At 42.7% G+C, this 21920-nt stretch overlaps 1 protein-coding gene across 2 annotated transcripts; it reads right to left on the bottom strand.

Moving 5' to 3' along the window:
• Window positions 1-291: 291 nt before the first annotated feature.
• si:ch73-281f12.4 (RA_Radil_like and Myo5p-like_CBD_Rasip1 domain-containing protein) lies at window positions 292-20761 on the bottom strand. 2 transcript variants are annotated; one of them, XM_027003354.2, is made up of 18 exons: window positions 20352-20761; window positions 20096-20259; window positions 18745-19074; window positions 18364-18599; window positions 16910-17226; window positions 14465-15139; window positions 14244-14281; window positions 13250-13431; window positions 12961-13073; window positions 9771-9990; window positions 9289-9461; window positions 5663-5807; window positions 5439-5516; window positions 5061-5236; window positions 4550-4928; window positions 2705-2841; window positions 1685-1824; window positions 292-1263 (listed from the first exon to the last, which is right to left on the bottom strand). In XM_027003354.2, exons 2-18 carry the CDS (start codon window positions 20221-20223, stop codon window positions 1164-1166), a joined length of 3567 nt encoding a protein of 1188 aa, XP_026859155.2. In that variant the 5' UTR covers window positions 20224-20259; window positions 20352-20761; the 3' UTR covers window positions 292-1163. The 2 variants fall into 2 exon arrangements, with proteins under 2 accessions (XP_026859155.2, XP_026859156.2); XM_027003355.2 differs by lacking the exon at window positions 5439-5516.
• Window positions 20762-21920: the final 1159 nt, after the last annotated feature.

Consider the following 21920-nt stretch of genomic DNA (forward strand, 5'->3'; position numbering starts at 1 on the left):
TTCATAAAACATACACACACAAATGGAATTCACAGAGCTGGGTGGCACCCCAAACAATGTGCCTCTTATTGTCCCTAAAATAAAGTGTCAAAAGTAAAATGCTACCCTGGAACAACTGGAATTGCACCATCCAGATTGTCAAGATCTTCTAAAGGGATTCTCGGCAGATTTATTTTGGCTATTCCTAAACTGCAATAAACCATACATACATAAATCTGTCAATATTTTGTTTAAAAGAAGAGACCCACTCAGATTGTATATTTACCTAAAAAAAAAAAAGTTTATTTTACATGTAAATTTTTATAAATATTGCAAATGGATACTTAACATATCAGTAACATTTATATAACACTGTTCCTCTGGCACATAAGGAAAAATAACATGGTCTTAAACATCACAAAATGTTTACATCACAAAAACCAATCTGTAATACCTGCTGCCAAATAGACAAGGCTAATGAGATGAGTGACGCCTCTGGTTCCATGTTATCAGAAAGAAAGTAATAGCTCTGACCAGAACAATTACACATTTTGAAACAAATGAGACTTTGGTTAATATATATATTTAAGAAATAATGTTATTTGTTCTAATCTGATGTATAGGTTTTGCAAATGTATGTTAAACATGGTTTGAGCTTTAAAAGGCTAAAAAGTCCCATCATCTTACAAATACAAGCTAGTCTGAGACTGAAGTAGACCAATGACTGCAAAGAGTCAATCACAGCTTTTCACCAAACCAAAGCCACGGTGCACTTAATGCAGATGACTGAAAGGTAAATATATACCTTAATAAACACTGATTTAAAAAAGTTACTTAGTATACATCTTTTCAACCAGAAGAGCGAATTGAGACTTCACCTTTGAAGGCAGTAAGAGCAGTTCTCAATTTGAAAACCCAGGTCTCAATTTGTTGGAGGAACCTTGCCACTAGAGTCTTTGGTAGATTTAAATGTCAACTGCTATCATCTTAAAGATAGACAGAATCTTAATATCAACTCAAACAGTATGCTGATATTAGGGAGAGACATTTTTCCCTTTGCTTTAGTACTCAGTACTTGCAGTGCCTATATCTGAGATCTTCACCTCAGAAGCCTAAAAGAAAATGACCAGATAATCCAGTTAGGAGGAACCCTCAGCATGCAGTCTTTACAGCTCTCCATTGCTTCAGCACCTGGCCGTGGAGCTCCTGCCACTGCTCCCGGCTTCGGTTTTGGCTACCAGAAATCGCAGGCAGTCTCCTGATGTCCAGATGATTTCCCTGCCACTGGGACAAATGAGGGGTTAGGGTTATGGGAGCATGGGAGGGATATTTTGGTCTGGATTGTGGTAACTGATCCACAGTGCCAAAATCTCCTGTCGCATCTCAACTGAGAAACCTCAAGCTTCTTCCTGTAGGCTTTTATTTTGGCCAAGGACAGGCCAGGCCAGGCCAGGCCAGAAGAGTACTCATTCATTCCTTCATTTATTTATTTCAAAAGGTTTCACTAGGTCAAATGGCAAAATAACTTAGCTGTGTTAAATGAAGCTGTATAACTTTCAAACTCACCAAAAATTATACCTCGAACTTACAGTACATAGTATAGTGACTAAATAAAAAGAACACCCTGAATAAACTCCCAACAAGGCCCTTTTATAAGGCTGATGCCTGTATTGACAGTTAGTGCTGCCTGAAACAGTATACTTACGTGTGGTAGTCCAAGCCCACAAGACTGATTCCATTCACAGCCAGGATACGATCACCTAGTCTGAGTTTTTGACACTGGCCGGCAGGCGACTCTGGCACCACTGACTTTATATAGATTCCACTCATCCTCAGAGGGGTTTTCTATATCCAGACAATACAAGCAGGCACCAAAATAAGGACCTTCAGTAGAGAGTAAATCTAAGCACCTCATATATGATCCTGCTTCTAGTTTCATCTGCCCTTAACAGCAAAGGAAAGCTAAAAAGGATCTATATAAACAGCTATATACTGTAAAAATTGTACCATCTGGTTTTTAAAAAAGTGCATCTGTAGACAAAATATAATGAGTAGCTTAAAACACTGTTTTATTGTCCTTTATTAATTAGTAGGTCATTAGAACAACGTATTCTTGTGTACCTCACTGTCTATATTAAATTACATTTATTAGAGGTTCTGGGAAAATCAGAGGACCACGTCACTCTCATTCATAATCTCAGTACAGCCACCATTAAAAGAACCTTGGTGAGGCCAAAGCAAAGCCATTACCACCCACTGAGCAATTTCCCATAAAACCTGCCACCACCATCAAACCCCCATACCATGCTCCTCAGTCAGCAACCACAAAGTGCTTAAAGGGCCACAGCAGGGGAGTGAAACAATGCAGCAATTTTTGTCTACACATACTTTACCAATGTACTGGCCCAACCTGCCATTATTTTTAGGTACAACAACTGCTGATTGGTCTAGTTTTGGAGTTATTAAGGTGTTGGTGATTGCTTGCAATCACAATCAGATGGGCTACACATAAGACTCAGACTGAAGCAAGGCATGTCCACAAAATTTGCAGACTGGCAGATGAACTACATTAATCACCATATTAAAACACAAAAGTAACCCATGTATGGTTTATTTATTTCTTTGCTTTCAAGCCACATAAAAAAATGGATTATTTATCTGAAAAGGAACACTAATAATGGTGAAAACATGTTTTATCTTTTCAAAACAAAAACATTCTCCTCACCAGTCCATCCACAAGTGCCAGGCCGAGGCCATGAGGTCCTCTCCTCAGCTCGATGGTGAACACCTCATCTTGTTCATCCTCATCTTCCTCTTCATGCTTTCTCCTGAGGTCTTCACTTTCTGTAAGAATGTTCCCCACTGAAGAAACAGCACACAAGAAGCAGCTAACTATGTGAACACACCATATTCCTTTATATGATTTGAAAATGTAATTATATATTTGAAATTTAAGTACAGTTGATTGACTAAAGATGTGGTCACCTGCCTTTAACAGTGTTGAGAGATCGAACTGAAAGATGATGAGGGTGTTTCCAATAAGGAACACATTATGCTTGTTTTGTAAAGACAGGTCAACAAAGTAGTTGACTGCCCCTTTGTATTTTCAAGGAAATCTCATAAGTCCTGTTTCATATTTTAAAACAAAGAACCCAACCAGCCTACAGAGAGCCTTTCCAAAAGCTCTGGTAATTTTCAAACCATCAGTCACACAAAGATGCACTGAATCAGGCCAACTGGAACACAGGGGGCCTAGTCTGCCCCACCCCTAACACTCCATCCGCTCCCCAAGCACAACAGCACCGTCAGCAACAGTAACACTCCACCACTGAAGTGTGTTCACACCCTACTACCTCTAACAATGCCTGTCCCATTAAGATTCCACCCAGCAACTCGACTGTAAAAGTCCCATGACGCTTTAACCACTGCTCTTTTCGCTCCTGACATCACCACCTTGCTGTAATTCTTACTCCAGATTATATGATTAGCCTAGCTACCAGAATAGTGTGATGTGTTATTAGGGTAAACCAATGTAGTTGAATGGGAGTCTCTGATACTGAAGGGGTGCAGACCTAGTCCACAGGGGGCTGTTGAGAGTTGGGAAAAAGTAAGATGAGTAACGTTCAGCTCTTTTCTGTGTACTTCTGGTTAACAAGTTGGAATGTCTAAGAAAACAGAGGGCAATTATTCGCCTTTAACGTCAATGAATTGGGGTCATAATCTTTTATAAAAGAAAATTGACCCATGACCTAGTTCAAGGGAAGTCCCCTGTGACCATACGTAATGGCTAATCCCCTCTAGTCATGTGCTGAGGGGAGCGGACATGTTGAGTCTGAACTATTTGGAAAGGCTTTCTATGCCAACTTTCCATGTGTTACCTAAATGTTTTCAACCTAGAGATTAAAGATGGCCATATATATATATATATATATATATATATATATATATATATATATATATATAAAAATATAGTGTGTGTTTATTCCAGATGCCTCCTGCTGAACAAAAAAAGATCTGTTCAGGTCCACATCCACACTGTTAATCATTCTTTAATGTGACAGAATGCACTGGTTCACAGAGGGGAGAGCTCAACCCATGGTGATATGAACTAATTAGGCCCTCTCTTCATGCTCTCAGCCTCCTCAATCATAACACCAGTCAGGCCAGAGCACACAAAACCCCACTTTCATATCTACCCTGCTGCACCCGCATGACCTCACTACTCTGGCTTCCAAAAACAACAGACCTGAGGAGGAAACGGCCCATCCTTTGAACTTGGGTAACAACCCACAGTGCGAGCATGCCTGAGGCACTCGCATCAAGTCCAGCTCGAAAGTGAAGAGAGAGCTGGCAGGGGTGTGGGAGACAGGCTCACGTTAACCATTAAGTCAGCAGTGGCCTGAGGTCAACTCCCTGTTCAGAGTGCTTCCCTAATGAGTTTCTGTGTAAGAAATCACCATAGCAGCTTTAATGACTCAGAGCAGTTATAGTGTTTTTGATCTGAACCTGGTGTAGATAGATCATGGGTCTTTGCATCCACACACATCACACGCAAAATTGACCAGGCTACCTTCCATGTGCTGGCCAGCCTGCAATGCTGCCTCCTCCAGCTCAGCTAGCTCCAGGCCCTGCGGTGTGTTGGGTGGGGTGAGCAGGCACGAGGGGTCCAAGGCCAAGCGCTTGTGGTAGCCCAGGTCCGTTTCCCCGGGCAGGCTGCTCTGGATCTCCAGGCTCTTCAGCTTCTGGGTCAACACTGCTTCGCATGAACTCAGGTCGCCATGGGACTCCCTGACCTGAGGGGGAGACCCAGACATGTACTGGGGCTCCTCAGTTTCACAACTAAGGTGAACAGTAGGTCCAGAGCTTGAGACCGGACTGTGCCACTCTGGTTCTGAGCCTGATGGAGAGGAGAGCGACTGCACATCCTTAGTAAGTCCACTGCTGGAGCCCTGATTGAAATGAGCACACACAAAAAGCACATTCAGAATACTGGTCCAAAGCCACCATCTATAACAAAACACTATAAATGTGGATCCCACAGATGGGGGAAGTTTTAGGAGTCAGCAGGGGGAGAAGGGCACCTGCACAGATTGTTCATTTTGTGCCTGGCTGTTGGCGGCAGCATAGATGAACTCCTGTAGGCACTGGAGCTGGGAGAAGAATGTGGGCTCAGTGATGGGCTTCCCCAGCTCCAAGTGAAAGTTGCTGTTGGGCAAGATGAGTGGAGGGTGGTTGTCGAAACTCTCCAGGATTTCAGCTAGAAGAGAACATGAGCTGCAGATTGGAATGGACACCGGGCTCCACATCACCAGGTTTGAGTTAAGGGGTGGCAGAGGGATGGTTTGACTGAGTCACTAGCTGCATTATAAAATGGTTTCTGTACAGGTCTTTACTGTTGATGACTATGACAAATTCTTATACAAGGTAGATTGAAAGATTACAGTAAAGAAAAATGATGCCTTGACAATAAATACACCAAGTGAGACATGTCCCCATGTAGATGAAGCTCACTGTGCAACCAAGAGGACAGTGAGAGGCTGGGTGTGAAGGATAAGAGAAAGAGAGAATGAATTAAAGAGTAAGATAAGAACAAGAGAGATTCTGTATGAAGTTCTGGCAGAAGCTCATGCCTCTACACAGTTTACACTGGCACAGATGTACGTGTGTATTTTGCACTACTCACAAGTTCGGAGCGCAGCGTCTGCATCCTCTGGGGAAGGGGTCCAGCAGGGCGGACATGCCCTGCCTGGGTTATATTCTCTAAGCATGTGATGAAGCTGTGCTGGGTTAAGGTGGATGAACTCGGCTCTGAGAGATGCCCAGGACGCCTACACATACACATGCACAGGCATACACACAAAAGAAAAACAGTAAGCAATGAACTACTCTTTCATTTGTTGATTTTAATACATGAATCTACCATGCAGTGACTATACACTCCAACACAACTTTCCACACATTCACGGATAAGGGATGAAAGGAAACAATATACCTACCCAAGCTATTTCTAACCAAACAAAACACTAAAATGCCACATATGAAACACTACCAGACAGCTCCAACAACAAAAGGCAGGGTGCAACAAATCTTTCTGCACTTTCACACTGTATTGTTACTTAAGGAAAGTAAATGACAGCGTACTTAGAATGAGTACTCTATCCACACTCACAACATAGCCTCATTATAATTATAATCTAACGGAACCCAAAACATCTTCCAGGACTAATCTGTAATCAAGCGGCCACTACATCCACAACCTAAAATCAGGTTGTCTGTGGTGCCTTTGCTGAGTGTTCAGAGGTCTATTCAGACCCTAACACAGTTTGACCTTAAACAGATAAGGTGATGACAGGGCAATTGATCAGAGGAGCAGGGCCACTGTAGGAAGACCCATCATGCTGCCTCCCAGTATATAAGTGTGGTTCATAAGTTCATAAGTGTGGAGGACTCCTCCTCGCTGGCCGTTAGAAGGGAGCCCTTTGAACACAGGCTTTTCCTGCCAAACACTTTCATGTGTGTCCATGGTGCATTAATGAGAAAATACCCGCATTACCTCTTCTTCAGATGAATTTATGTTTACACCTGACAACAGAGCATCCACAGGAGCTGTCCCTTTTCTGCTGACCTTAGAGCAGCTGTGAGCTTCCACTTATGTAGTTGAAGGTTGAGATTTGGGTAAAAAAAATACTACAGCCAGTGCACATGGACTAACCCTATGATAAGGATCAGATGGGCACTCTGGCTAAACCTCAGCGCATCACTGGCAGATGCCAAAAGAGGCAGCTTAAGGAGCTGAGCAAGGTGGGGCAAGAAATGGCAGCTGAGAAAAGAGGCAAGCACAAGTGGTTGAGCAAACCACAATGTGGGCCCTGGTGCCATGGGTGGAACACTTTATATAAGTCTCCTAGCAACTGCCCAACTCAGCTGGTATTAATTCTGAACTGAGCAAGCCAACTTGTGCTAAGATGCAGCAGGGTTCAACAATAGCGATTGCACGAATTTTGGGGGCAAGTAAAACGTGACGTTGGGACAGCAGCATGAAAAATCACTTGCCCGATTGGGCCAGTTCATTTTGGGTTGGGTGGCGCAATGTGTTAACAATGTGACTGACATAAAACTCAACTCAGTTGAAAATTGAACCCTTTGTATCTGTTGAAAATCTACGTAAGAGCGTGGTGTACAGGAAAATGGCAAAGTGCAAATATGAAACAAAGCGAGTCAGCAGCTTCAATTCCCCATGGTTCGATTTTGACCTCTGTACCCGAGTTGTTCTGCAAAGTAGGGAATATCCTAACAAGCCAGACAAGTCACTTTTCTTTTTGGTTGGAAATACAAATGTTTGCGTGTCTGGACATGCATACATAAGTTGAACAGCGAAACCGATTCTAAGTTGACAAAGTTAGTCACAAAAGCATATCACAGGGTTGAAAGAAAAATATGTTTCTTATGAAACTTTTAGTTGTAAATAAACAAAAGTAAGTAAGTTAAGTATATTGTCAGACTGTACACTTATTTAAGAATAAGTTAACCAACTCAACTAAATGTACTAACTGTGTGATTATTTATATATGAATAACACTAAAATACAAAGATTTGATTCGGGACAGTGAATTGGTCTGTCGCTTGCTCCAACAGGCAAGTTGGAAAGAAGTTAATGCTGAACCCTGACATGAGGCTGTACTGGGTAACATGATTTAGAACAACAGGTGACATTGCAATGAATAAATACACATATTGCAGTGCTCAGACCATTTTGTAAAAACGTGTACATTTGTAAAACAGGTGATGTTCTTATGTGGTAAATAAGTTCAAATGCCCAGACCCACATTTATTCCCACATCAGACATGCAAACTGACGTCCTCCTAGGAGGTAGCTAACTAGAGTTCACAACTGTTATTTTACAGTTGACAACTGTTTTTCAGAAGTTCTGGCCAATAGAAAGAGGATATCGGATTTGCTGAGCTAATGTCATAAGTCAGGGTCATTAACACCACAATATCTTTTACAGCACCTTTTTGCCTGAGTGCGTGTGAATAACAATGAAATGGCAACAGGTGGGGGCAAAAAAAAAAAATTTTTTAAAAGGACCAGCATCACTCCGTCTCACATCTGATGCCTCACTCTTACTGCCACCCACATTACTATATACCTGCCATAGCAGTGTTGCGTCAACTAGTACTGAAGTCAAACCTTAAAAAATACTCCTGTTTGACTGTAAATCTTCTACCAGTTCAGGATATGTCCTGATGACGTGTATTTTTTTATTTTTTTTTTTTACGGCCCTCTTAACGACCATATCCCACTGTGATGTCTGTTCTGTAGGGGTCATAAGTAAAGCAAAACTGCACAGGGTAACTTCAAGTGTGACAATTAAAACTGTCATCTTCCTGAGAATTTCAGGACTAAGAAAGGATTAATGGGGCTTTTCACCTTTTCCCATATTTGAGCTCACACACACACACACACACACACACACACACACACACACACACACACACACACACACACACACACACACACGCGCGTTTAGGTTCAAATGTCAAAAAAGGTGAACTTCCCCTTTAAGTGCTTCATTAGCTCCTCTGATATGCAGGTGATGAGTCCAGATGGTTTTTTCACCTTTATATTTTTTATTGCAGAGAAAGTCTGATGATTAAGGTGAATAAGCTGTGTTTTTAGTTACATCACATATAATCCTGGTCTAACACTTCATGGGGAACTACACAAGCTACATGACTCAGCATGCCCTGCTGATGTTTCACTCAGATGATACGAACTTGAATGGGTTGCCAGCTCTTAATTTTGGCACTTCCAGCATTCTGCATAAGTAAACCGCCCCACAGTGAACAAAGAAAGTGTTAAGAGTCACAGGCAAATAAATATGTATGGGCATTGTTATCTGATTAACTGGATTGTTCAGTCACATTATACTGAACTTGACACCCTGTGCCAACCTCTTTGTTGATGCAACAGGTTTGCTCAGCAGTGCCTGAGGCATTAGCCAACTTCTGTTTTCCTCAAAAGCTTCAAGGACTTTACACCGTTGTCATAGGATTATATATTAAACTAACCATAGGCCTGCCTGGACTCCCACAACCAGCTGAGTGGAAAACAGGCTACAATATGATAGACTATTCACTTATCAAAAAGCTGACATCTCATTATATGATTCAATTCCAATCACCGTATTCATAGATAGTTTGTGGAAACCAAGCGGAGTACATCAGGTGATATAAGGCAATTAGTGTGGCAGCAGTTTATGCAAGTGAAAACTCCAGAACAATACCCAAACTTCGAAAAAGTCTAACCTGTAGTAAGGTCTCCTTAGGGCTGGCCAGCAGATTGACAGCTGAGGAGAGTTTCTGGAAGAACTCCGCAGCCAGGTCACCCAGTCCAATGCTCTGGGTCCAGTCCATTAGCAGATCCAGGTTGGCCCGGATCTGCACCCCTCTGCACCACTGGTAGAACCCATCTCCAGAACCTTCACAAAGAAGCAAACTCACCCATCAACACTGTACACAGAAATCAGCAGTCACTTTGGTGGATTTCAGAAATGCTTAAGTGAGAAGCTATAATCTGTCCTACGATTTCATAGTTCAATAAGTGTGCCACAAATAACTGTATGCTAAAACTGTTGTTCAAAGTTTACTTGGCACATACATAGTCATACATGGTATAACTGGCAGTGAAATGTTTTTTGTAACTGCTCTGTTTGTGGCTGAGGAGAGATGCATGTTGTTCTAACTGGTCCCACTTTCTAGGACAGTATAGTGTGTGCCATAGTGCTGACCTCTCTCCATGAGGATGTTGAAGAGGGAGGCATTGGTGAAGAAGAAGAGGTAGGCCAGGAGCTGTGAGGAGATCTCTGCATGCACCTGAAAGGAGCTAAGTAGCTGTAGTGTCTCCTTCAGGACATCCAGGATGTTGCAGACTCCCCTGGGCATGCGCAGCTGCCCACTCTCAGAGAAAGGATTACTGTCCAGCAGTCCTGGCAGCACCACGTACAACCTCTGAGCACAGAGCACAAGACGCAGAGTGGCGGTTGTAGACTGCATGACGTGCGACACATTATAGGCATATAGCTATGCATAAGATGTAGATATAAATTATAAAGTATAAATTATTTACTCTCATTAAAAAACTGAAAACAAACAAACAAAACAACTTTGGCAAATGCATGTATGATCTGAATAAGATAAAAATACATCACAGTGACAGACGCACAACAGACAATTAACCGTATACTAGCAGGCTGACGTTCACAGCAGTGCAGTGTGACGCAACATTTGCAATGGAGCAGCTTCTCATGCTCTGCCTGGGCCCACAGGAAGCATGACCCAACCACTTCCTTTGCACAGAGATATACGTCTGGAAATGGATGCTGGAGAATGCATCAGCCATAACAGTTTATTGTTAACACTGCACTGAGAGTCCTGCGAATGGCCAAGATAAGACACTTCTCACCACAACACTTGCGTCCCGCTGATTTAATTACTGCATGCCCCATTGCTCACAAAACTGCAGTGATAACCAATAAAAGCTACAAAACCAGAGTGTAATCAGACTGGATCCTGGTGGCATCTTATCATAGACTAGCAGGGTTTTTCTAATATATGTGGGTTTAGTAAGGTTATTGTGAAAGAGGAAGATCCCAGAGTATACAGGAAACATGTCAGGAAGTTCTGTGTTTAAACACATGGCTATAGCCCACAGAAATGTGACCTAGAGCAAGACCCAAGAGTAAAAACCTGCAATCAAGAACTGCAGACGTTGCTTGCTGTTAGGCCACACATTTTAACATGAAAGTGGGAATTCACAGATTAGCGTGGGAGTGGAGCTTCTGCCACTAAGCATCTAGAAATAGGAGAGGAGTAAAAACACTCAGAGCTGCAAACACTCCACTGAAAATAAAACACTATTCACCGTATGCAAATGATGCATTTGGTTTTATTTAATATCTACCACTTTAGCTGCGAAGTTTTCAGACATCCTTGGGCCTCTACACACTGGCTACACTGGTGGCATTAGAGGTCAGCGGATAATCTGTCCTGGACAAAAGGTTCCATCCCACACCTTTCCCTCACTGACAAATTCCTCCACTTTTGTCCCAGACTGACATCACCACATCTCTTAGTCAGGTCTATGTAAGGGAAGCATTAAGAAGAAGAAGAACTCCTCAAAGGGCTCAATGACTCTTGGGAGTGTTTTGTGATCTAACCATTGAAATCACAATAACCACACATTCCTCTTGTCCCATGAGATATGGTGTACCACAGGCAATGTTTGGAGCTAACACACTAATTGCATTTCAGTACAAAAGAGAAATTAAAACGCTGATGGGAGACGTGGAAAAAAATGGTCACAATCATGAACTGGGGGGAGGGGGGTGCGTAGACATAGTGAAACAACTTCCTTAACTTTATAATCTGCATTTGAAGTACATACTACATGTGAAAGCATTTAAGCATTTTATATGAACACTAAATAATTTCTACTTCATCCCCAAAGTCTGGTGGTGAACACTGGCAGTTTTCTTTCTTTTTTGAAGGCCCATATGTCATTGAAGAAGTGTTTTTTTAAGCACATGATATTTAATGTTTCCAATTAACACAAAAATCCTCACTCACAATGATACAGGTCTTTAGTACTTTGGCACTGTCTTCAGCCAACACCAATGAGTCACTCTGCTCCTGGTTTATAACCTCCAGCCTCAGAGTTTTTATTTCAGGTAGTCACACACACCAGACACACCACATGGAAGGGGAAAACATACATTTTCAAGCTATGCTGACAATACACCTATGAGTTAAACATTTTCACCATGAAATCACCAATTCTTCAGTCATTTTAATCTCCCCAATGGACATTACGTGCATATTCCCCTGTACTGACTGGCTGTTGATGACAGCCACTTTCTTCCTGAGCAGGAAACAGTGTGTGGGCTTGGGGCGCAATTCCAGATCTGGGTCCGGAGGCCACAGCTGCTTCCCCACGAAGCGAAGAGCGCTGGGTCACTCTGTCCTTCCGGCTTCTTCTACTGTGAGCCCTTTCCACCCTCCCGTCATGCCTCACCAGTCAGGACAGACCAGGCCGACATGTTCGCAAACACATGCCAGAGCTACTTGAGAACCCTGTTTTAAGATTTTATAGTGCTGATGGTGTATAGAGTTACACCAACCGCACTATAAACTCCAACACATCTTCAACATCGTCCTCCTTGCTCGGTTGACAAGTTAATTTATGAGTATTTCAGTCAGCTTAAAGATTCTTAGGCTAAAATATCTGTAGGAGGCAGGTATTCAAGTTTAATCACTGAAGCTGTGAGGCAGTACCAGCATAGTAACCAAACTCCATCATCCTGTTAGGCGAGTGTTGCTCAGAGCAGGCGTGGCCAACTATATGCAACTCAGAATTGTGCACCCTTGAGTAAGAAATGTCATGATTCTAGGATCCCTCCCTGGTGCTTACTGTTTAGCCTGCAATTTAAGCAATAAACTAAAGGAAGCTCAATTCTCAAACAGTCAGCTACCCTAATTAAAATCACTGAGAGCACAGAGTAATATTTCTAATTGACAATGTGACCATGACTCTCACCATCTTCAAGTGAAAGGATTTTGCGCAGATCTGTACAAAGGCTGGGAAAATACAGAGAATATGTACTTGTTTTCGATTCCACAGAAGGAGAGGAACAAATACTTTCATACACCCACCCCAAGGAACTGAGGATGGGCCAATCCTTGCTTTTCTATTGCCTTATGACTATTCTCTGTAATTCTCACAATAAGTAAAGAACAGTGTATACACTCTGATGTCCTGTTTCAGATATTCTGTATACAGCCTCTTCTCCCATCAGGTCTACACATGAAGAGCTGTGGTGAATTTGGCTACAGGTTTGTGATTTACTGAGGTCAAAGATGAAGCAGGATTCGGGAAGAGAGGTTTGTGTGTGGGTGCGTGCATCTAGAGGAAAATGAGCTTACTTTGGTAAGGTAATAGACAGTTTGCTGGAAAGTGAACATGATGACTTCCTCTAGGACCGTCATGGCCTCTTCACTGGCAGTGCGAGTAGACAGGATCTGAGAATGTAACGATTCTACAAATAGAAACAAACATCATTGCTTCAGACACAAAAATCACATAAAACAACTAAATATCCCAGCATACATTAAAACCCAAATAGCCGTCAGCTGTTTTGTCTGCTGTTTACAAGAATAAACAGCAGACAAAAAGTGTGGGTCGAGGGCAAGAGGGGTTAAAAGGCTGGAGCACCTTTGGCCTGCTCCTCTTCCTGGCGCGTCCAGGGAAGGAGCAGCGGCACCTCGTGCTGGATGAAGTGCAGCAGCTCGATGGAGTTGGCCATCCACAGCACCAGTTGCTGCAGACTCCGAATCAGCTCAGCCGTGCTCGATGGACACAGCTCCTTTGCTTCCAGCTGCCTGTCCCCGGAGCCTCTGCAAGACAAAGGATCACATGCTTCATACAGTCTAGAAGACCCATACCACAATATCCACACATATAACAGTGGTAATGAACCCTGCAGACAAGAGGGACGTAGAAAAAGGAGCTGAAAAGCTTGTGGTTTTATTCTAGTACCCGTTTTACTTTCATAATAATTCATCCCACCCTTGAGACAATAGCAGGCCATTTGTTCATTGTGACAGGACAGTAAATATATCTAGAAAGAGTGCATACTGCTAGTCCATGGGACTGTGGTAAACAAAGAAAATGGGGTTGGGGAATGGGGTCCTTTTCTTACAAAAACCATATTAAACCAGTTAGATACTTTTGTTTCGACACTTTGATTTACATTAAAGCGCTTGCGCACACACACACAAAGCTGAATCAAGGGAAGTTAAAATCATAACACCACTGAAGTTCATTTTGCCCCGAGTGCTTCTGTTCCAACTGTTAGTGTTTTCACGTCAGCCGCAACATGGAGGGAAAATCAGGATGTACTGTGACTAGACAAAATGGCTGATAAAGTACCACCTATTGGCTCTCGTCCTCACATAGCATACGATGTGCTGCATCAGTAACAGCCGGAGCAGCTCTCAGCTGGTTCTGTGCTCCGAGCACACTAAATTACTATCGAGACAATCAGAGACAAGTGACACTGCATATGCCTGGGTCACAGCTCACATTTGTGAGCCTCAGTTAAGAAGCCATAGATTGGCTTACAAGGGACACTGGGGTACTTATATCATACTAGTAGCTTTTATTTAACTGTTATTTGAGTGGCATGTGAAATGAAAGGAGAGCTCACATGTCTGGCTGAAGCACAGCAAGTTCTTTTGTCCTCTCCTGTAAGGGAAAAGGAAAATAAACACGTAAAGATGGTGCTCAAAATTGTTACAGCTCATAACCACTTGAATGATATAGCCAAGAACAGAGAAAACAGACCCTAGGAATGCAGTCATCTTAAGCCTATGGAATGATAAAATATGCGCTTGGATTCTTGCTTCTATTTTCTAAATTCTCACTCACCCACATTGTGAGCTGGATCTGGTTGGCAATTTGCAGCAATAGCTTACGGAAGTGCTTCATCTCAAAGCTTGCAGCAGAGTGCTGGATGCATAGACAGAGCAGGAAGGCTGGAATGAGCTTGGGCTCCTGTCCCTCAGGATCTACCATGGTGAGGATCTTTTCCAAAACATGGTCCTCTTGCTCTAGTTCATAGGGAACGGAGAGTACCCTGCCCTCCTGGTCCCTCCAGCGGGCTGCCACTCTCCTGTGGCTCCTGGGCCTTCTTATGGAGGAATCACAGGTTTTACAGGGCGATGCTACTGCAGGACGGCACAGGTTGGCCATCCAGGAGGGTGTCTGCTGGGTGCTGGGGGCAGTGGGGTCCTTAAACATGAAGAGATAATGCTGACCAAGGCCCACTAGGTCACCTGGGAAAAGCTCGGCCTCGTCCTTTAACAGAACACCGTTGTGGGTGACTGGGGCTCCATGGAGGGGCTGTAGCAGGGTAAGAGTCCCCCTGCCACTGCTCTCGGTTGGGGGGTTGCCAGAGTCTAGGCGCCGCACGCAGCAATGCTGGGGCAGAATATCAGGGGCGTAGAGCAGCACATCCACTTTCAAGCTCTCCTCTTCCTCGCCGGGCTCCCCACTGCAGCCAAACACACAACTGTTCCCGTTCATAAGGTAGATGACAAAGTCCTAAGAGGAACAAAGGCACAAGACACTTTTATACAAACCTGTTTCAGGTGACACCAGATAAAGGGAACTGAACACAATCCGAACCGGCAACAGAAGCCAAAAACAAAAGACGACTCATTTTCCATCTCCACTATGGCATCTATGAATGGAGCAGGCTACTTTATGGCAACAAAACCATCTTGGACCCAACAGGGTACTCAGTTACTTCAGGTACATTGTAAATAATTGTGAACTAGAACAGAAAATGTTTGAAAAACAAATTTAGCTATTACCTGACTGATACTTTTTGCTGCTTGTGGCTGTGTCTTTTCAGAATTACACATTATAGAACTAATTAGCATATAGCTGTGTTAAATTCGTAATTTAAGGTAACCTCTCATGAATACCAGCTATGTCTTCATTATCTACTGATTGAGTTTTGCTTCACTCCTCATATTAGAAATAATTAAAATATGACACTATGATATTTCCAAATGAGAATTAAGGGACAAAGTAAACCTACCATCTCAAGGGAAAACAAAAGAAAAACAAAACAAAACAGTAGCAGAAACGGTTCACATGATTGACCTCAGCGTAAGTACACAAGGCAGAGGACTACCTGTACAAAATTACAGTAGCCAGGGCGGCCTTATACCTCTGGAATGTTAACTACTGTTTATAGTAACATGGGCCTTTAGACAATATTCATGGGCACATAATCATAACAACCAGCAGCCATGTTATTGCTTTCTCTGCTCAAAAATAGGCACAAATGATCAGGTGCATTCAACAGCAAGTTTAAAACAAATGCATCGCTGAGGAGAACGTGATATTGGCAAAGAGTGCCACTTTATCTCTGGGAATCCTTGCTGCAAGCCAGGTTGTGCACCCCCACCCATTCTCTCTCACACCCAAACGCTGGCCTGCACACTCAGCAGCATTCACAATGAATAACAAACAGCCCAGCGCCAACTTCCTGCTTCTGCAAATGGGCTTGGCCAGGCATCAGACTATCACACTTGGGCTTCGCTACAAAAAAGAGAGTTCTATAAACAAATGAATTACCAGGAAGACTGATGCCATCAACAAAGGAGTTTGAGCTCATAAAGTTACCCCAGTTTGTTTTCATTAAGAGAAAATAATGGAGAAGTGTATATGTAGCTATGGTGTACAAAATGTATTTGTGAAAATGCTTTTTGGCATCTGCCTGATTTCCCTCTCCAAAAACTTTAATCTTTTGTCTTGAGCTCCAACACATACAGGATGTTCTGTTTATGAGTTTTGTTGGAGGCCTGATGTGTGTACTGAGTTCATGGCAGTGGTGACTGAAGTGGAGCGCCCCACCCGAGACACGGGTCAAACCCAGAAGCCCTGCAGATCACCTGTGAACCTTACAGCATCTCATCTGCATTAATCTGCTCAATGTAGCTAATCCATCTGAAGCTCCTTCATTTCCACCATGCACTACAGCAGCTGGCTCACTGCTCCTACAGACACTATCAACTGGCTGAAACCTACAGGTCAAACATCATAATTTCAGTCAGCAACAGAGTAAATGTACAGGCAGTTTATGCTGTTGGGTAAGCTTGCTGGTTCACAACAGGTAAACCAATTACAGAATATCCCATTATAGGACATAAAAACAATCAGCAGAGACGAAGAAAATGGTGACAAAGCCCCATGCCCTTTGAATGGGATCCAGAAAACTAATCAAACTGTAAACAAGAGGCAGGGCTAAAAGACTACTAGACTGCGGTTAAGGTGGGCCTCGCTGAACACAGAGAACCTTACTTGTCTGTGGCTGTAGCCCTGCAGCAGGAGAAAGTAGGGGAAGTCAAACGGCAGGTGGACTGAGTACTGAGTTGTGTTGTCATCACTGCTCTCCGTCTCCTCCTTCTCCGTGCTGAGGCCACGTGTCTCCACATCTGGCTGCTCCTGCAGAACACCCCTGGGGATCTTGCAGGTCTCCTTGCCCAAGGCCGAAAGGTCCATGTCACTCAGGCTCCTCCAGATGCCTAGGCTATCCACCTCTCCATCATTGCCATCCACAAAAAGTGAGGTGACCCGTGGGTGCAATTTCTGAAACTTGCAAACCTGAGCATTGAGGCCTGGAGGAGAACAGAGCAGGGAGGTAAAGAAAGAGGCTACAGTACATGTAGGGAGAACTTATGTTTTCAGTCCAGGGAGAAACATCTCTGACTAATAATTATGGGTGGCTTGTGTTTGAAATGTCTGTGTTCAAGCAGATATTTTATATTGAGCAGAAACTAGTGAAATTCTTAGGTGGAAAAAGTGAGCTCATGTTGAACAATTAAAAGAAAAATGCCTATGCTTCAAGTTTCTTTCTGATAGCTTCACCTCTAATGTCATTCATTAGTGCACAAAGCTTGCTGCATTTCAAGAAACTCATGATTATGACCAGCTAATTTCTGAAATATAAGGAAATGGCAAGCACTTTCTCAGCATTTACAGCAAAGTGTTTACCTTCCCTTCATTCTGAAGGCCAACCTTTAACCGACATAGAGAGTCCAAGCCAATGAGAGAAGCTAAAACACACTCTAGGCTTTCATACAATACAGTATACATTTAAATGGAGTGCATATTAACAAATCCAGCTGCAATTTTGCCAGTATCGCTCTAAGGAACAGCATCCTGACCTGATTCTGTCTAGCATGACCGAGATGCAGAACAAAAGAGAAAAGGACAGGAAATCCAGAAATCCGGACAACACGAGTTGGTCACTTCCATCAGAAACTACCCATGGGGACTGAATTAAGATAAACCATTCATCTTAGCTCCAGCGCCATTAAGCACTGAAGAATGCTCTGATGACCAGCCCTCACACCCAGCGGCTGTAGGGGCGTTATCAGCTGTGGAAGCAGGTGTCCGTCCACATTGTTTAGTGCGTAAGCAGCCAGAGGCAGGACTGCTCGACTGAGGGACTCTGAGAAAGCCCACGGCCCTGCACCAAAGTCAACAGTACCAGCACATTCTTCAGAGTGCAGGAAACAAGTTCTGATGCAAAGAACAACAAGTTGGCACTGCAACATGCTGGAAGTACTCAGGCACAATGGGAAAAGTCCAGTGTGAGAGCTGATAAGACCAGCCCAATGAAACATGCCTGCAAAGGACCTCTGCGACCAAGCTCTTTCCGGGCAAGGCTTCAATCAAAACATGGCAAGACGTATAGAGTTGACTAAGCTTTAACTTAAAGTCTAGCCGCAACATTATTTCACTTGCATTACCTGCAGTGATTGTCTCTCTTTGTCTGGCACTACAATCTTCAACTGTGGTTCTTTTCTGGATCTCGAACCGTCTGGAGAAGCCTTCTTTGGGTTTCCACAGTGACTGCAGCATAAGGGGCCTCTCATTGTCACCAATGACCCGAAGGCATTCGGTCTTCCAGTTGTAGTTTGCTCCTGTCTGGCCAATCACATCACAGAGCACATATGCATCTGGATGTTCCTTTTCCAGGCAGTACCTTTAAACCACACAGCAAAAATCACTGCATTGACACCACAACCTGATCTGACATTGTGATACAGAAGCAACAAGCCCTTTCTACTGAGCCCAGCTAAAATCCCAGACATCAAAAGAAAACAAAGGAAAGGGACAGTAATACTCACCTCTCCAAGGCCTCTTTAACCAGCTGTTTGGCACTGGAATGAATCGTGGCCAGCACGCTCTTGTAATTGGCCCCTTGGCAGATATCACTGCCGAATATTTTGAGGATCCCTGGGGCAGAGAGCTGGCTGGACAGCTCTGCAGGGTCGTTGACTGTTTGCAGGCCCCCTAGATGGACTCTCCCACCCTGGTCTGGTCCACTGTCCTGCAGGAGGGGACTGCGGTTAAACACGTTGGCCAGCCGGTTGTTGTGGCGTCGGATCTTGCTCTTGGCTGGTTGCCTGACGCCAGTGCTCTCCGCAGATCGAGTGGTGCTATTGGACATGTTGGACCTCAGACACAGTGGAAGATAGAGGGATAAACTTTAGGGCTTGCCAGAGCAAGGCTCATCAGCACAGTGTCCACCAACAGGACAATAAGCACAGTATTCTTTTAAAAGCATTCCAAAGACAGTGAACCAAAGACAAATTCCTTGGAGTCAAGACTAGACACTTTATTGAAAGAGGATTTTGTTTTTCTAGCCAGTACTGAAAAAATACAATATCAGCCATAGGAGACAGCCAAGTTAGAGAGCTCACAAATGGTGAAGGGTACAGTTCACATATCTTATTAGGTAGCTGGATGAAGGAATTCATATGCCCATTCTATATTATATATGCTCATGTTTATTTAAGATAATTTCTGATTCTGTTCAGTTTGGCTGATATATACCTAAGGTTTATGCTATGTGCGCCTATAATTTTTCGAAATGCCTCTGTAAATCTGTTCCGTCATGATACCATGCGTCTCTGATACAGCTCCGTGTACAAATCTATCTAAGGTAAATAAAGCATAATGAAAATAAGCAAACATAGAAACTTGCATAGGGCCTTTACATTTTTACAAAAGGTTGTCCTCCAGAAAGAGCAATTACAGAGTTCCAGACAAACTCGCAATAGCTGACATAGTTGATGAAACACTTTTAAAATCTAGGATGTGGCTAATATGTAAAGCATTTTCGCATCTGACAGATATGACTAGGGTCATGTGATAGTAAATGAAGAAGTGTTGTAGTCAAACAAAATAAAAACAAGCCAGTAAGATAGCTAGTTCTCGCAAAGAAATCCTTAAAAAGTTATTGCTTTAAAACAAAGCTATCCAGTTAGCTAATGTTAACAGTTTTTAGCCATTTTTCTCAAAAAGCCGCTAGGTTAGGCTCGTTAGGATAACTTGACTACACTGCCTTACTGAGCGCTGTAGCCAACTAGTGGGAGCAAGTTTCCACTCTACACTACTGTAAGTTAGCATTATGTATATTCTTATAATCTTAATACTCAATCTCTATAACGCTAGTCTAAAGTTAAAATTACTTACTGTAGAGATCCATTACTTGGTTTTCTCCCCAAGTTTGCGAGGCGTCTTTTCGGTGACCGGATCAATAATCCAACGGGGAATCCAAGAGCTTGTTTGGTTAACTGGCTGCTTCCTTCTTCCGAAATCATTTTCCTCGCAACTGGAGAACGTTTCTCCTGGTGTGGCTACAGAATAAATTAATGTTTTAATTATAATTATGTTTACTGTTGATTTATACATCGACTTTTCCTTAATTCTTTTATCTAGCATACCTTACCTTGTATGTAGCTCTTACATTACCCGTAGAGTACAACAATTCGAAGATTAGTCTAGGTTATCCGCACTCCAGTGTTAAACACTGCCATTCATTTACATCGAAACACCATGATGTTTACTTCGAAAATATATTACATTCCGACTGCAAGTTCAAAATGTTAAACGCAGCCAGGGTAGGTTATCCTATCTAGCTAGCGACATCCTTGAAATTATTTAACCGTGGTCCACCGGCTCTGAGATTTTCCGTCACAAATGTAAGTTAATTTCGAGTTCAGACGAAGACGGTAAGGAGAAAAGAACAAAATTTCCTTTAGTATCTGCCCGTGAAAAAGCATCAAATCACTCTAGCTATCGCGTTTAGGCTTCAGTAATCATGAGAGCTTTCCGTTGACTGGCAGTCTTGAACATAGAGCGTGAACCTGTTTAAAAAAGTCGCGTGAACAGCGCCAACAGCAGGCTACATTCGTGACGTCATTCCGAGGGAGGGGCGTGTTTACAGGACGGTGTAAGTGAAATGCATATGAGATTTAGAAAGAACAGATGTCAGGGACCATTGGAGGCCAAACGAAACCACAGTAATTAAATACGAGTCCGTTTGTTTTGGAATATACAGTATTTCTATGGACATATGGACTGCATTTTTAAGTTAAAGGTTTTCAGTTAAATTTGATGCATGCTTGCGGAAAGGGGAAGGGTGGGAAAGGATATCCCTTGACCTGGGTGTGAGAGGATTTAACAAATACGAAGACATACCATCCTCGTTACTTACTCATAAACAAGGTCCCCACACTGAGTCCAAGATCCTAAATACTGGATGTTATATTGAAAGTGTATTAATTCTAGATTCTCAAAGTGGTAGAGTACACCATCTAAAAGGTAACGGTGAATTCATTTACTATTTAGTAAGGCAAGCATTATGCATTGTATAGCTATTAAGATAGCTGAACAAAATGCATTAGAAATAACTGAAAAACAAAATTAAAACTATCAGATAATAGATACATAATTTATTTCAGAAACTACTCTTGGTACTAGCTCAGACAAGCATGAAGACAAAGCAACTAGACATCAAAGCATTCATTCAAATTTCTCTTCCTAACTGGAGATTCTACCATTAATATAATGTAATTTATTGTATTACATGCATCTTAGTCAGTTAAATGTTATTAGGAAACAGCAAAGTTCAGGGGTAAAAATCGCCTGGGTTACTTGCAGATAAGCAGGGGTTAATGTAAGCCTTCTTTAGCAAGAGCAAAACCATTTCATTGTACTGTCAATCATTTAAAAGGAGCAGTTTGGCCAGTCACTTTTATAGCTATTGTCCTACTTTTCACAGGTCCAGCCTTCCAATATTGTTTTATCCACTGTGTTAAATGCCACCATGAAGCCAAGTAATATGTTTACATAAACAACTTCATAAAAGGCAAGGGTAGTCCATTTATAATTTAATGTGGGAAAGGGGAAATATAGTAATATACCCATTGCTTGAAGCTTTTGGTAACACACCCACCTCCTTGTGTGGAATAACATCAAGTCATCTCTCAAGGTAAGTGTTATTGTGGTTGTCCTA

Source organism: Electrophorus electricus, chromosome 1, assembly GCF_013358815.1.
Source record: "Electrophorus electricus isolate fEleEle1 chromosome 1, fEleEle1.pri, whole genome shotgun sequence".
Classification (NCBI taxonomy): domain Eukaryota; kingdom Metazoa; phylum Chordata; class Actinopteri; order Gymnotiformes; family Gymnotidae; genus Electrophorus; species Electrophorus electricus.